Below are 13,837 nucleotides of genomic sequence, written 5' to 3'. Positions count from 1 at the left end.
CTTGAAATGATCCAAGTGATTTATTTGGTGTCAAGAGTAGAATGCGGGTCATGGTTGAGGAGTGCCATCCCTCCGGATTTTGGAAATGAGTGGTTGGTTACTAGGGGCGCAATCTTCTCATCTGGCCCTCCAAGTTGGTTTTATTCACCGCATAATAAACAAGATCCAGAGGAGTAACAGTAATTTCCTGTATACTTGGGGCGTTTCGCACTGCAGTTATCTGCCCTTGTTGCCTGTGCATGCAGCTGCTCGCCAGTGACCGGCACCGCAAGCTTGTTATTGTTGCTGTGACCATACCCGACAATAGTGATTCTCAAACTGTGTTTTGTATTGTTGATTCAAGCTAGGTAGGTAGCTCAAAATCCACTCTCCAGCTCTGGCACTCGTCTTGGCTGGTCCCAACCATAAAACCCCTCCTCCCCCCATCCTTCCATCCAACCTTTCCATCCTCACAACCTGACTTCTTTGCGAATTTGCAGCCAACACACAACCATTACTCAACCAACACACGGCAAGCAGTCCCCAATCTTAAGGGAACTTATAATCATACACTATAAACATCTTGAAAACATTCATCACTGTCAGTATCTCTTTTCTTCTCGAACGCCTACTCGCATTATCAAGCACTGACATAAACGTAGCCTATCAATCATCATGCCTGCCAAAAAGAGTTCCGGCGAGGATGGTTCCCCCACTGGCCTCACTGATGGCGAGCTTCGTTTCATCAAAGCCATTTTTGACAACATGACCCAGAAGCCGGATGCCGACTGGGACGCCGTCGCCGAGACCCTCAGTCTCAAAGACGCCAAATGCGCCAAAGAACGTTTCCGACAGATGTCAGTCCGCCATGGCTGGCGCGGTGACTCTGCTACTTCTACTCCTCGCAAGGGCGCTGCTGCTGCGTCTGGAGACAAGGTCACCAAGAAGCCTCGCGCGCCTCGCACCCCCCGCAAGCCTGCCGCCAAGAAGGCGGCCAAGAAGACTGAATCCGAGGATTATGATGAAGACGATGAGGGTGTCAAGGACGAGGTCAAGCCTGAGAGCAAGAATGTCAAGTGCGAGGACGCGGATGAGGATATGGATTAAGTGATGCGCCAATGGGGCTATTGAGGGAATGGTACCCTGGAGAATGTATTGTGCCAAAATTTGCACTACAACATCATCATCAGAGCTAGTATCAAAGAGATCTGGCTAGATATCCTCGATGATAGGAACAATGACACTAGGAGTTTGATAAAATATATGAAGCAGTGAATCTGACGTTGATTACAAGTGTTAAGCCATCGATTTCAAGTTCACATTAGAGCGGTACATCAGACTACTCAAAATAATTATTATGAACACATGCATCATGGCGAAGAAGAACTAAAGTTTCCAATACAGGATTTTTTTTTCATAATTAATTATTTAATACATGAAAATATTACTGAGTGTCGCTGTACACCATGGAGGTGGACCTACCCCTGAATGGCTGTCTTGGGCACCTCAGTTTTACGAAATACCATTTGTGAGCCCCGAAACATCTTTTAGGACGGGCTCATGTTCTAATGAGTTTGTGAGTGCCTCAAGGGCTAGGTACCTAGGTAATGTGCAGGCAATCGGGCGCTCTTGGTACTTCCGTACCAGTGTTAAAGCTGGCAGCTGGCAGCGACTGTCATATCAGAGACACCCACATGCGAGTTACTTTGAATAGTGATTTTGATATTTGGTTACTGGGGTGACTTTGATTGCATTGCTACGTTCCATGCGTTCCTAGACGTCACGTATGAGAAAAGGTGGTTGAGTATTATGTTTGGCTGCTGCCTCTTCGTCTCGTCTTCCAAGTCACTAGCAGTAAACTGTTGCCTTGTCCGTGGTAGCGCCAGCGTTTATCTCAGTGCACCGTACAAACCAGTTTACTGTTTGTTTACCTGCTTGTAACTTGAATCCCCCTCGTCTCCTCCAACCTTTCATCCTCCCACCATCCACCCTCCTGTTTACGCTTGATCGTCAGCACACTCAACCATAACACCGACATCAAACACTGTATGCACCTTCATCTCATTTTATATCCTCATATCACTGTCAGCTTGTGTTTATCGCTCACTCTATCTAGACTCAATATCCGTCATCATGTCTAAGCAGGAGCCTATCGACCAGGTCAAGTTCCTCGTGTCCTGCATTGGACATACCAGCAACGGCCGAGTAAGTTCATACAACCCAATATGTTCTCGCTTCCGACACTAACAGGTTCAGCCTGACTTCCAGGCCGTCGCTGATGAGCTGGACATCGTCACCAAGGCCGCTGCGTAAGTACCTCCCTTCCTTCTTCACCACTAAAAATGCTGACTCGTGACCCAACAGCCAGAAGCGATACGAGCGCATGCTCAAGGCCCATGGAATCTCTCGCCCTGGTGCTCTCGCCGCCGCCAACAACGGAGATGGGAAGACCGACACCCCTCCTGCTACTCCCACTACTCCTAGCAAGCGCAAGGCCAAGGGTGAAACCGCCGGCAGTGCCAAAAAGCCCCGAACTCCTCGAGCCAAGGCCAAGAAGGAGTCTGACGATGACGAGGAGCCCAAGCCCAAGGCCAAGGCTTCCGCTACCAAGCGTAAGGTCAAGAAGGAAGAGCAAGAGCCGAAGGAGGAACCGGACGAGGCTGCTGCTGAGTCTTCCAACTCTCTTTCCGGTATGAGAACCTTGGTTACCCTTTCTGCACCATTTACTGACTTCTCCCCCATAGACGCTCCCGCCTCTGATGAGTCCTAAGCACTTCAATCAGGGCACACATGGATATGAGTTTTTGAACACGAGGAATGCTACGGAATGTACCGATCTCATTGCAAGCTAGATATCTGATCGGGATAACAGCGAATGCACAGAGTTGGGGTAGCAGTGCATCGGACCAAGGAGAATCTCAGGACATCCAAATACCTAGTCATGATTGTAGGCCGTTATTGTTGTAAAAGGCCATGAATTATTCTCGTATTTCATCATCTTACTGTGGAAAATGTGACTGCCTCAAACTCCCATGAAAGAGTGTTGACATTGCATGTTTGACTGTGCCAACTTCTGCAAGACGGGATGAACTCCCCTCGCTTAAATGCGCAGACACTAGACTCTTCAAAACGCACTATTCTAGTCAAGATCGATGTAATCGAGCTGGCTGGCACTCGTTCGCCAGCTGGCTGGCACTGCTAATGCCAGTGCCAGTGCCAGTGCCAGTTTAAGTGCAGCCATCGAAGCCCCACAGCCTGCATGCAAGTTATATTGTCGCGCTCAAACATGAATTGAACAATAGCTTTTGTAAATCAATCCAATTGAGGGGTTTCTTAAGTTGCGTTTGACTCCGCGTGCCCCCAGTTCTCCTGCTCGTGGCCCCGAGATCTTCTCTTCTCTTCTCTTCTTCTTCACCCACGCTCATAGTTGGCTTTCTCTATCACTAACATTGAGCTTCAGCGTCATCTCATTGTATCTTACACACGCTGAAATTCGTTGGCAAAGCCGATTTTATCTTTTCCTCCAAGAATCTTTCTGAAAGCCTTCGAGTTGAATCTGCTTCTCGTGAGTGTTCATTGCATCTTCCGTCCATTCTCTGACCTCGAGCTAACACATCCAAGGTGAACTAATCTCTGTACTCGTGTAAAATAAATCGGTTCTGCTACTATTACCGAGACTCATTTTTATTCGAATAGTATTCACCATGTGGGATTCTACTCCTCCTCGCACTCCTCTCGAGGTCACCTTCGAGGAAAACGACTCCGAGCATGGCACTATCACGCCTGACTACGACACCATGTCCCCTGTCGTTGCTCACCTCGAGAAGCTTGCCGTTACTCACAAGGACCAGAACATTGAGGACTGCAATACCTCTGAGTATGAGCCCTCTCTCGAGAGCGACACTCTTGTTGGGACCGATTCTCCTCCCGAGTCACCCATCGAGGCTTTTCTCCTACGCCCCGAGACTCCCCAGCAGAGCCACTGCACTGTGAACACCGAGGCAAAGGTCACCGTCCGCAATGGCCAGGCCTACACACACTCCGAGATCAAGCTGATGTATCTGTCGATCGCTGAGGCCCGACACAATGGAGAGCTTCCTGCTACCACAGAGACTTCTCTCGATGCTAATGCCGTCGTTGACGACTTCAACTCTCTCGTTTACCTCCGACGTGTCCGTGGTAACCATCTGGCGCAAGCTCCCCCTTCGTACGTTCACCTCCGAGAGCAAATTGCCTTGGGTATTCAACAGCGTGCCGCCTCTCAGCACCATGAAAACCAACAAGAAGCCGCTCGTCGTGTCAATCACTACCTTCAGGCTGTTGAGCATGAGCAACGCTACTATCATTCCACCAACGCCATGGTTCGTCGTCCCAATGAGCATGGCTTCATCAACGTCGACGATGACATTTGCTCCATGGTCGAGCATACTATTGAGCAGGGCATTGCTGATGCCACTGGGCCTCTTCGCATGAATGTTGGCCGATTTTCTGCCAATGTCGAACAGCACACAGGTCTTCTCCAGCAGCAGAGTCATTTCGTCGAGGCTCAGGACCATGCTCTTCAGCGCCAACATTTTGTTGCTCAGAAACAAGAAGAACTGGCTAAGCGTCACGATGCCATTACTCAGCATCATGCTGGCATGCTTCAACACCAGAGCAACTCTATCCAACGACAAGACTATGCTCTTCAACAACAGAACAACCTCACCCAGTATCAGGCTGGTATTGTCCAACAACAGGACCACGTTCTTCAGCAGCAGTATGACCTTCTCCAGAACCAATCCTTCTCCCTTCGCAAGGAAAGTCGTTTCTTCAAGAAGCAAAACGACGCTCTTGAGAAGCAGAACCAAGCCGTGCGAGAGCATCTCAATCTCCAGCATGCCCACATTGCTCGCATGCAAGAACTTCTTGAGCCTCAGGCCTACAACAACTACGCAACAGCCCAGAACCTCGCGAGTGCCAATCAGCTTGTTAGCAACTTGTCGTACGAGCTCCCTCATGTCATTAAGAAGGCAGTCGCGGAGAGCATTGAGGAGACCGCTCGACTACACGCTCGCCAGGCTCTCGAGTCCGCTGTTGATATCTGGCAGCAAGGAGTTCGCCACGACATGTCTGCGAGCGAGAGTGTGTCTTCGAACGACACGACCGTAGACACCCACGACAAGCTTGAACTCAACACCAAGGCTTGGGCCGCTGCCTGCAAGAAGCCTGAGAAGAAGAAGGCTACCACTGACGTCGAGGTTACTGAGCGAAGTGAACGATCCTCGCTCTACCGCATGGTCAGCAAGTTCAAGCGCCGCCGCATCGCGCGCAACTAGATGGGAGATGGAACTGAGTATTAGGATTCATCATGTAGATGAACTGCATCCGGCACAGATTGATCAACTTGATGTACATAGTGACAACATCATATGCTTGTCATGGCCTTCGAGTTGGCTGTAACGATACGGGATTTGAGTTGGTTCGTGCTATTGCTTGCACTTGTGGTATTTGATTCTTAATAAATTTTTGAAAACTTCAACGCCAATGTCATTGTGAAATCCATGCTGATCGGCTTTGCTCCTCTTGATTGTCATCCTGCCAACCACGATGCTTTGGGCTTTACATAACCAGATTCTCATCGTCTCGACGTCTTAGCATGCTCTCAACACACAAAGGATTTTTATAATGACAGGCACGACCAAGCAGTATTTCAGGGTCTAGTTATATGGTAGCCTTAGACATGGTATGGGATAAGGAAACACCAAAGATCGATATCTTGCAGCATGTCAACCTGATGCTGGCCAGACAACTTACACGGTTGGGCCCCATGGAAAATCGGCGAACCCCAGACGATTCATTTGTCATGCAACATTGTCAGTGGAGTCCAGTCATGGAGAGAGGACATTGAAAGCCGAGCGTGACCCGTCAGTATCCAGTCAGAGAGGCGCCCTTTGTTCTGCTTTCAGTGCTGTTCTCGGCTATGGCCCCGGTAATATGAGTTCCAGGCCTTCAACTGCCCCGTTTCCAAACCTTCCAGGGCGTTTAGCAGCGAGCTTCACAGATGTCGCTGGAAAGGTGTAGAAGTCAATGGCCAGTGGGGTTTGTACGTATTCGGTTTAGTGTCGCTTCTGGGTTTCACCGAATCCGACACTCCGAGCGACGGGGACGATTCCATTTTTTTGGGAGCTTCTCAGTCGCTCGCCATCATATGAACTCAACCTTTTGTCTCCCTCACCTCTCCCAACCTCTTTTCCTCGTCCGTCCTCTCCCCCAAGGCCGAATTCCTCACGAGCGTTTCTCTTTTCTCCTTTTCTTGTAGTTCTACCATATACCCCATAATTCCACAATCATGCAGCGCGCACTGAACACCCGGGCCCGAGCCTCTGCTTTGTCCTCGGCGGCCACCAAGTACCGAGCTGGCAGCCTTAGCCAGCAGGTCCGATTTGCTCACAAGGTACGATGGTACTCGGACGTCATAGCAGTAGAATTGACTACTAACAATTTATCTAGGAGCTCAAGTTCGGTGTTGAGGGTCGTGCCGCTCTCCTCGCTGGTGTCGACACTCTCGCCAAGGCCGTCGCTACCACACTCGGTCCCAAGGGCCGAAATGTCCTCATTGAGTCCAGCTTTGGCTCTCCCAAGATCACCAAGGGTTCGTATAACCCAAAAGATCAGTTTACAAACCTCAAACTAACTCATTTTAGACGGTGTTACTGTTGCCCGCGCTGTGAGCCTCAAGGACAAGTTCGAGAACCTCGGTGCCAAGCTCCTCCAGGATGTTGCCTCCAAGACCAACGAGGTCGCTGGTGACGGTACTACCACCGCTACCGTTCTCGCCCGTGCCATCTTCTCCGAGACCGTCAAGAACGTTGCGGCCGGCTGCAACCCTATGGACCTCCGCCGCGGTATCCAGGCTGCTGTTGAGGCCGTCGTCTCGTTCCTCCAGAAGAACAAGCGAGACATCACCACCAGCGCTGAGATCGCTCAGGTCGCTACCATCTCTGCCAACGGCGACGTCCACATTGGCCAGATGATTGCCAACGCCATGGAGAAGGTTGGCAAGGAGGGTGTCATCACCTGCAAGGAGGGCAAGACTGTTGCCGATGAGCTCGAGGTCACCGAGGGTATGCGATTCGACCGCGGATTCGTCTCCCCCTACTTCATCACCGACACCAAGTCCCAGAAGGTTGAGTTCGAGAATCCTCTCATCCTCCTCTCCGAGAAGAAGATCTCTGCTGTCCAGGACATCATCCCCGCTCTTGAGGTCTCCACCCAGCAGCGCCGACCTCTGGTCATCATTGCTGAGGACATTGAGGGTGAGGCTCTCGCTGTCTGCATTCTGAACAAGCTCCGTGGCCAGCTCCAGGTTGCGGCTGTCAAGGCCCCTGGTTTCGGTGACAACCGCAAGTCCATCCTTGGCGATCTCGCCATCCTCACCGACGGTACCGTTTTCACTGATGAGCTTGACATCAAGCTTGACAAGGCCACCCCCGACATGCTTGGATCCACTGGCTCCATCACCATCACCAAGGAGGACACCATTGTTTTGAACGGTGGCGGCAGCAAGGATGCCATTGCTCAGCGATGTGAGCAGATCCGTGGTGTCATTGCCGACCCCACCACCTCCGAGTACGAGAAGGAGAAGCTCCAGGAGCGTCTTGCTAAGCTCTCTGGCGGTGTTGCCGTCATCAAGGTTGGTGGCTCTTCCGAGGTCGAGGTTGGCGAGAAGAAGGATCGATTCGTCGATGCTCTGAACGCCACCCGCGCTGCCGTCGAGGAGGGTATCCTGCCCGGTGGTGGTACTGCCCTCATCAAGGCCTCTGCCCACGCTCTCAACGAGGTCCCCACTTCCAACTTTGACCAGCAGCTCGGTGTTAGCATCGTCAAGAACGCCATCACCCGTCCCGCCCGAACCATCATCGAGAACGCCGGTCTTGAGAGCTCTGTTGTTGTTGGCAAGCTCACCGACGAGCACGCTGGTGACTTCAACAAGGGTTTCGACAGCTCCAAGGGCGAGTACGTTGACATGATCAACGCTGGTATCCTCGATCCCTTCAAGGTCGTCCGAACCGGTCTCATTGACGCCAGTGGTGTCGCCTCTCTTCTCGGTACCACCGAGGTCGCTATCGTCGACGCCCCCGAGGAGAAGGGTGCCGGTGGTCCTCCTATGGGCGGCATGGGAGGTATGGGCGGCATGGGTGGCATGGGAGGTATGATGTAAGAGACGGAATGATATGACTTTACGTTGTGTTGTATAACAAAAAGCAAAAGCTGGATGGATGAACGGCGCACAATGGTTTGCGTGTTATGACGGGACGGGTGTGGTGGTCTTTCAAACTCATCTCCTCTCTATCAGTTGTCGGACCACGGCATTCGTCTTCATACCCTTTACGGAATTTCTGGCTACACTTTGAGAGCCATGTATAATAGTATTGATTGTAGCACTAGCATGAAAAGATATGAGATACAAAAAGAGAGGAAAATGTACAACATTAAATCTACTCAGACTGCTTTATGTGACTGTCTGTCTGCCTATATAGTCTACTGATTTGCTTATTGTTAACAACCGATATCAGTATGAGATTGGGCATTCATTGTTTATATTTAAGCGATTTGAAGACTGAATGTTTACTAGATACTAGAGGTACCCAATGTGGGCTGAAAGCAGGTTCCGAGACGCCGAGATACAAAGCAGGGGTTCGTTGCATGAACAGGATGACGAGTTACGAGCAAGGGCTTTTTCGTTTGTTTGAGTCAACAATTTAGGTAAGAAGTCGACATCAAACATGAGCAACAGATGGTAAATACGGTTTAAATTAGTATTGTGATCATCATTATCCATCCATCTATTAATAAATATAGATGCCTTGACACTTGGCTAGTCACGTGGATGATTTTATCTCACAGGCAACCCCCACCAAGAAACGAGGTGGGAGGACCAAGAGAGGAGGACCAAGAGGAGGAGGAGGAGGAGGAGGAGAGGAGACAGAACAGCCAGACTCGCTCGACTACAAGTTTCTCCCGCAACGGCCCCGCCTTTCTATGGGACAGGACAATTCTCTCTCTCTACCGCCTAAACTAAGATACAACCCACTTCTCACTCTCTCTTACTCTCGAGCGCCCATTTCCAAACGACTTTGTCCTTTCGCATCGTGAGACTGTTTATTTCTTTTCCCATCCACACTCTACCTTCGGTATGTCAAAATCCTTTAATATCTCCATCATCATACATAAAACCCAATATCCCCCCTTTCTCCCACTCCCTGTTGCTCTTGATAGCTAATTCTAAGCTCCCACCAGTCCGACCACCCCTCATCCTAAACATCCCGTCTCCTGACGTAGACCGCAATCATGGTAAGCTTCTCCCCAAAACCACCAAAAAGGGACCCTAGATCTAACAGTACCTCACAGTCTCAATCCGGGTTCGTACTCTCGCTCCTCTCCTCAATTATTTTCCCCACGCCCGTCCGCAGAAATTCATTTCTCCCCCGCGGTCAGACCTCGCTTCGCTGCTCATCTCCCCTCACCCCTCGATCATGATTATGACGCCCGCCGCGGGGCAACACGCAGCAGCCTGGCAGCAAATTCTGAGACACCCGCGCTAACCTCATGCTCTGTTTTCCCACAATAGAGCCACCGTTTCTCAGGAATGCATTACTGCTTTCAACGACTTGAAGCTTAACAAGAAGTACAAGTTCATCGTCTACAAGCTCTCTGACGACTACAAGGAGATTGTTGTCGAGAAGGCCTCCGAGAGCCGCGAGTGGGAGGACTTCCGTGAGACGCTCGTCAACGCTACCGCCAAGAGCCGAACTGTACGCATGCCAATTTAACGAATATGAGAGAGGACAAGGCCGAATCGCCAATTCTGACACTTTTGCTGTAGGGTGCCGTTGGCAAGGGTCCCCGTTACGCCGTTTACGACTTCGAGTACAACCTGGCCTCTGGCGATGGTATCCGGTATGCAACCTCGCTCCGACCTGCGAATGGCCCTGTTCTATGATCAAAAGAATACTAACAATCGGGTAGAAACAAGATCACCTTCATTGCCTGGTCCCCTGATGATGCTGGCATTCAGGTACGTGGACACATACTATTGCCAACTCACAAGTACAAATCGACTAACTCCCCACAAAGCCCAAGATGATCTACGCTTCCTCCAAGGAGGCCCTCAAGCGATCGCTCACTGGCATTGCCACCGAGTTGCAGGCCAATGACACTGATGACATCGAATACGAATCCATCCTCAAGACCGTCAGCAAGGGTCTTGCTGCTTAAGCGCGCTGTCACGAACCCGCCCAATCGCCGCCCCGCGCTCCCTTATAGAAGCGGGTGGTGATGGAATTTGAACATACCTAGGTCGTTTCAAGAGTTGAGACACCAAAATAAGCAAGCAATCAAATGAGTAGGAGTGCATAGTGAGTGGATGGAAACGGACGCGAGGATACCATGGGTTTTTCGTTTCTTCTGGGGACGTAAACGATGAGTTTGCTTCAGGAGGCGAAACGTAAATTCGCATAATTGCCAGCCCTGGCCATGTATCGTACGTATCCCCAGAAAATAAAACCACATGCTGGTATATGGCAATCATTGGCATTTTGTTATCTATTTGAACGTGTGTCTTTGTTATGCTGCGCTTTCTTCTAAATCTATGGATTTGCCTGGTTCGATTGCCAACTTGATTTGAAAAGACCTGAAAGGCGCTCCGCCTCAGACTCATCCTTTAATCTCTGCATCAGGAAACCCTTCAGGTCGCTCCAGAACGCATCCGTCTGCAGCGCATGTGCGCCTGTAGGTTGGGCCTCAGGGGCGGCCTCAGGCTCCTCAGGTGGGATGGCAGCAGCCCCGCCAATGACCATGACGGTAAACTCAATAGACATATCTGTCTCACCCAAAAGTTCCTTGAGGATTTTACTGTCGGGAATAGGCTTCTTGTTATGTAGAAGCTTCGTCTTGGTAGCGGGTATCCTTGTCTGCCTCTGAATGTTGTTCTTGATGTCCAGGATCGATGTATCGAGGGGCTGAGAGGTAAGCTTGATGCTCAGGGGAGGGTTACGAAGAGACTTGAGCGAGACAGTGATGCTTCGTTCGGAACCAGGGGCCAGGTTGTTAGGCTTGCTCATAGCATTTGGCATACGGGGGATGATGTACTGAAAGTGATGTTAGAAGATGGACTCTGGAAGTGAGGGCGGAAGCCGTACGGGTGGTCGAGCTGGGAAGGATTTGGGGTCTTCGACATGATCGGCTGATAGTCGAACAGGTCGCGACTCGAGCGATGAGAGAAATGTCTGGGCGAAAGCAGTTTCAGACATGGCGATAGCTTCGTCGTTGGAACCGACTGTAAGCTCGATGAAGGCGGGGTTAATTTAGGTTGAGTAGAAAGGATGAGTCTTGATGTAGAATGTGCTGGGCGTAGACTCTATCAATGTCGATTTGATATATCTTCAAGATATAACAAAGTTATCTGCACCGAAACTCACAACGATAGGATTGTTTTAGTAGTGGACAGTCTCGAGAATCGTCATTGAACACCACCTCTACCTAGTCTACAAAGCAAGCTCCACGCTGCAGCAATCGACAGACAGCTGCTGACTAAGGGTCTGCGATACGCCATCAACCGATACGAAGTTTTACCACTTATCGGACCCTTGCTATCAGCGCGCGCAGAAAAAAGTTTCGGCGGGGCGCGATCTATTGTAACTTTTCCTAGGCCCAAGAAACAAGACCAGATCTGTTTTGCATCTTGGTCGAACCAATTCTTTACCAATTTTTTTTTCAATTCGACACAATCTTTCAAAATGGGTGTCGGTCGTCGCATGAAAAAACAGGGGCCGCCTGCTCCCTTGTCAGAGGAGCACTTCGCAAAACTCAAGCGCAAGGCCGGTCTCCCTGCTGATCCCGTCGTTGAGACCCCCGAGAGGAAGAAGCGAAAGACTGTCACCAAGGAGAAGGTCATCGAGTCCAAGAAGAACGGCGTCGCCAAGAAGGATGTTAAGAAGACAAAAGTGACAAAGCCTGTAACTGCGGCGCCTGCGCCTGCTCCTGCTCCTGTTCCTGCGCCCAAGGCCAATGGCAGAGCAAAGAAGAACAAGAAGGCCCCAGTGCCGGCGCTGGAAGACCTTTCCGACGATGAGGAGATGGATGATGAGTTTGACCTCGACGACTTGGAGGATGGCTCATCAGATCTTGGCGGCGCTGGACTCAAGGACGATTTCCTCGACTCTGACAACGACGAATCTGTATTCGACTCTGACGAAGAAGCCGGAGGCAAGGGCACAAAGGCTATGTTCTCCGAAGATGAGGACGAGTCAGACGCCGAGGAGAAGCTCACAGCCGCCAACATTGAGGGTCTTTCAAGGAAATTGGATGCTCAAAGGGCAGAGGAAGCCGCCGAGGCAGAGGCTGAGATGGCCGAGCAGGCTCTTCAAACAAACATCGACGGCGACAAGCCTCACATCCTCTCCGACGAGGACAGCGACGACGAACTCGCTATCAAGACACAAGCCCTCCTGGCGCCCGATCTGCAGCTTCTGCGAACCCGAATCACCGAGAACATCCGCGTCCTCGACGACTTTGCTAAGCTTTCCGAGGAGGGTCGCTCAAGAGCCGAGTATGTATCACAGCTTCTCAAGGATATCTGCTCTTACTACGGTTACTCCGCGTATCTGGCCGAGAAGCTTTTCAACCTCTTCACACCCCGCGAAGCTTTCGCTTTCTTCGAGGCCAACGAGTCGGCGCGTCCCGTCGTCATCCGCACAAACACCCTACGCACTCACCGTCGTGATCTCGCTCAGGCTCTGATCAACAGAGGTGTGACCCTTGAACCCGTTGGCAAATGGTCCAAGGTGGGACTTCAAGTCTTTGAGAGCAGCGTTCCTCTGGGTGCTACTCCTGAGTACCTCGCTGGTCACTACATTCTCCAGGCTGCCTCCTCTTTCCTTCCCTGCATGGCTCTTGATCCCCAGGAGAACGAGCGCGTGCTTGATATGGCCTCTGCTCCTGGCGGAAAGACCACATACATGTCTGCCATGATGAAGAACACCGGTATTGTTGTTGCCAACGATCCTAACAAGGCTCGTGCCAAGGGTCTTATCGGTAACATCCACCGTTTGGGCTGCCGTAACGTCATCGTTTCCAACTACGATGCCCGGGAGTTTCCTAAGCCTATGGGTGGTTTCGACCGTGTCCTTCTCGATGCTCCCTGCTCAGGAACTGGAGTTATTGCCAAGGATCCTAGCGTCAAGACTAACAAGACTGAGCTCGACTTTATGCAACTTCCTCACCTTCAGAAGCAGCTTCTTCTCGCTGCCATTGACTCTGTCAACCACGCTTCCAAGACCGGCGGTTACATCGTCTACTCTACTTGTTCCGTCACCGTCGAGGAGAATGAGCAGGTCGTCAACTACGCTCTTTCACGCCGCCCCAATGTCCGCCTTGTCGATGCCGGCCTTACCTTTGGAAAGGAGGGTTTCACTAGCTACATGGGCAAGAAGTTCGATCCCTCTGTATCTCTGACGAGACGATTCTACCCTCACTCCCTCAACGTCGATGGTTTTTACGTTGCCAAGTTCCAGAAGATTGGTCCTACGCCCGCCAGCGCCTCTAATGCTCGCGACCGCACCACCGGTCCTGCCGACGAGGTCGAGGTTGTCGACAAGACCCCCATTACCACAGATGATGACGAGGAGTCCGGAAAGAAGAACAAAAATGATAACTTTGGTGGTTGGGATGACGATGAGGATAAGGAGTACATGGAAAAGGGACGAAGGAACGCCATGCGCCGAAGAGGACTTGATCCCAACAGTAACAGCAAAAAGGCCAAGGGAAAGAAGGAGAAGGAGAGCAAAAAGTAGATACCAGCTTCTCTACCGTTGGC

At 50.9% G+C, this 13,837-nt stretch overlaps 7 protein-coding genes across 7 annotated transcripts; 6 read left to right on the top strand and 1 right to left on the bottom strand.

Annotated features, from left to right (window-relative positions):
• Positions 1–654: 654 nt before the first annotated feature.
• On the top strand, positions 655–1,086 carry FPOAC1_009233 (uncharacterized protein; the record flags this gene model as incomplete). Its single annotated transcript, XM_044853663.1, has 1 exon — positions 655–1,086. One exon carries the CDS (start codon positions 655–657, stop codon positions 1,084–1,086), a length of 432 nt encoding a protein of 143 aa, XP_044706333.1.
• Positions 1,087–2,112: 1,026 nt separating this feature from the next.
• FPOAC1_009232 (uncharacterized protein) lies at positions 2,113–2,749 on the top strand (the record flags this gene model as incomplete). Its single annotated transcript, XM_044853662.1, has 4 exons — positions 2,113–2,184; positions 2,236–2,288; positions 2,344–2,669; positions 2,724–2,749. 4 exons carry the CDS (start codon positions 2,113–2,115, stop codon positions 2,747–2,749), a joined length of 477 nt encoding a protein of 158 aa, XP_044706332.1.
• A 934-nt stretch (positions 2,750–3,683) lies between these two features.
• On the top strand, positions 3,684–5,297 carry FPOAC1_009231 (uncharacterized protein; the record flags this gene model as incomplete). The annotated part of the gene is made up of 1 exon (XM_044853661.1): positions 3,684–5,297. One exon carries the CDS (start codon positions 3,684–3,686, stop codon positions 5,295–5,297), a length of 1,614 nt encoding a protein of 537 aa, XP_044706331.1.
• A 1,013-nt stretch (positions 5,298–6,310) lies between these two features.
• Positions 6,311–8,182, top strand: HSP60 (chaperonin; the record flags this gene model as incomplete). Its single annotated transcript, XM_044853660.1, has 3 exons — positions 6,311–6,415; positions 6,472–6,613; positions 6,666–8,182. The coding sequence occupies 3 exons, from the start codon at positions 6,311–6,313 to the stop codon at positions 8,180–8,182; spliced, it is 1,764 nt and encodes a 587-aa protein (XP_044706330.1).
• A 1,130-nt stretch (positions 8,183–9,312) lies between these two features.
• Positions 9,313–10,239, top strand: COF1 (cofilin; the record flags this gene model as incomplete). Its single annotated transcript, XM_044853659.1, has 6 exons — positions 9,313–9,315; positions 9,373–9,383; positions 9,593–9,776; positions 9,848–9,921; positions 9,991–10,039; positions 10,099–10,239. 6 exons carry the CDS (start codon positions 9,313–9,315, stop codon positions 10,237–10,239), a joined length of 462 nt encoding a protein of 153 aa, XP_044706329.1.
• Positions 10,240–10,610: 371 nt separating this feature from the next.
• Positions 10,611–11,273, bottom strand: FPOAC1_009228 (uncharacterized protein; the record flags this gene model as incomplete). The annotated part of the gene is made up of 2 exons (XM_044853658.1): positions 10,611–11,111; positions 11,163–11,273. 2 exons carry the CDS (start codon positions 11,271–11,273, stop codon positions 10,611–10,613), a joined length of 612 nt encoding a protein of 203 aa, XP_044706328.1.
• A 486-nt stretch (positions 11,274–11,759) lies between these two features.
• NOP2 (rRNA (cytosine-C5-)-methyltransferase nop2) lies at positions 11,760–13,814 on the top strand (the record flags this gene model as incomplete). Its single annotated transcript, XM_044853657.1, has 1 exon — positions 11,760–13,814. One exon carries the CDS (start codon positions 11,760–11,762, stop codon positions 13,812–13,814), a length of 2,055 nt encoding a protein of 684 aa, XP_044706327.1.
• Between the last annotated feature and the right edge of the window lie 23 nt (positions 13,815–13,837).

The sequence above is a fragment of the Fusarium poae genome, chromosome 3 (assembly GCF_019609905.1).
Source record: "Fusarium poae strain DAOMC 252244 chromosome 3, whole genome shotgun sequence".
Lineage (NCBI taxonomy): Eukaryota > Fungi > Ascomycota > Sordariomycetes > Hypocreales > Nectriaceae > Fusarium > Fusarium poae.
The sequence above is the reverse complement of the archived record's forward strand: the minus strand, read 5'-3'. Positions and strand labels throughout refer to the sequence as shown.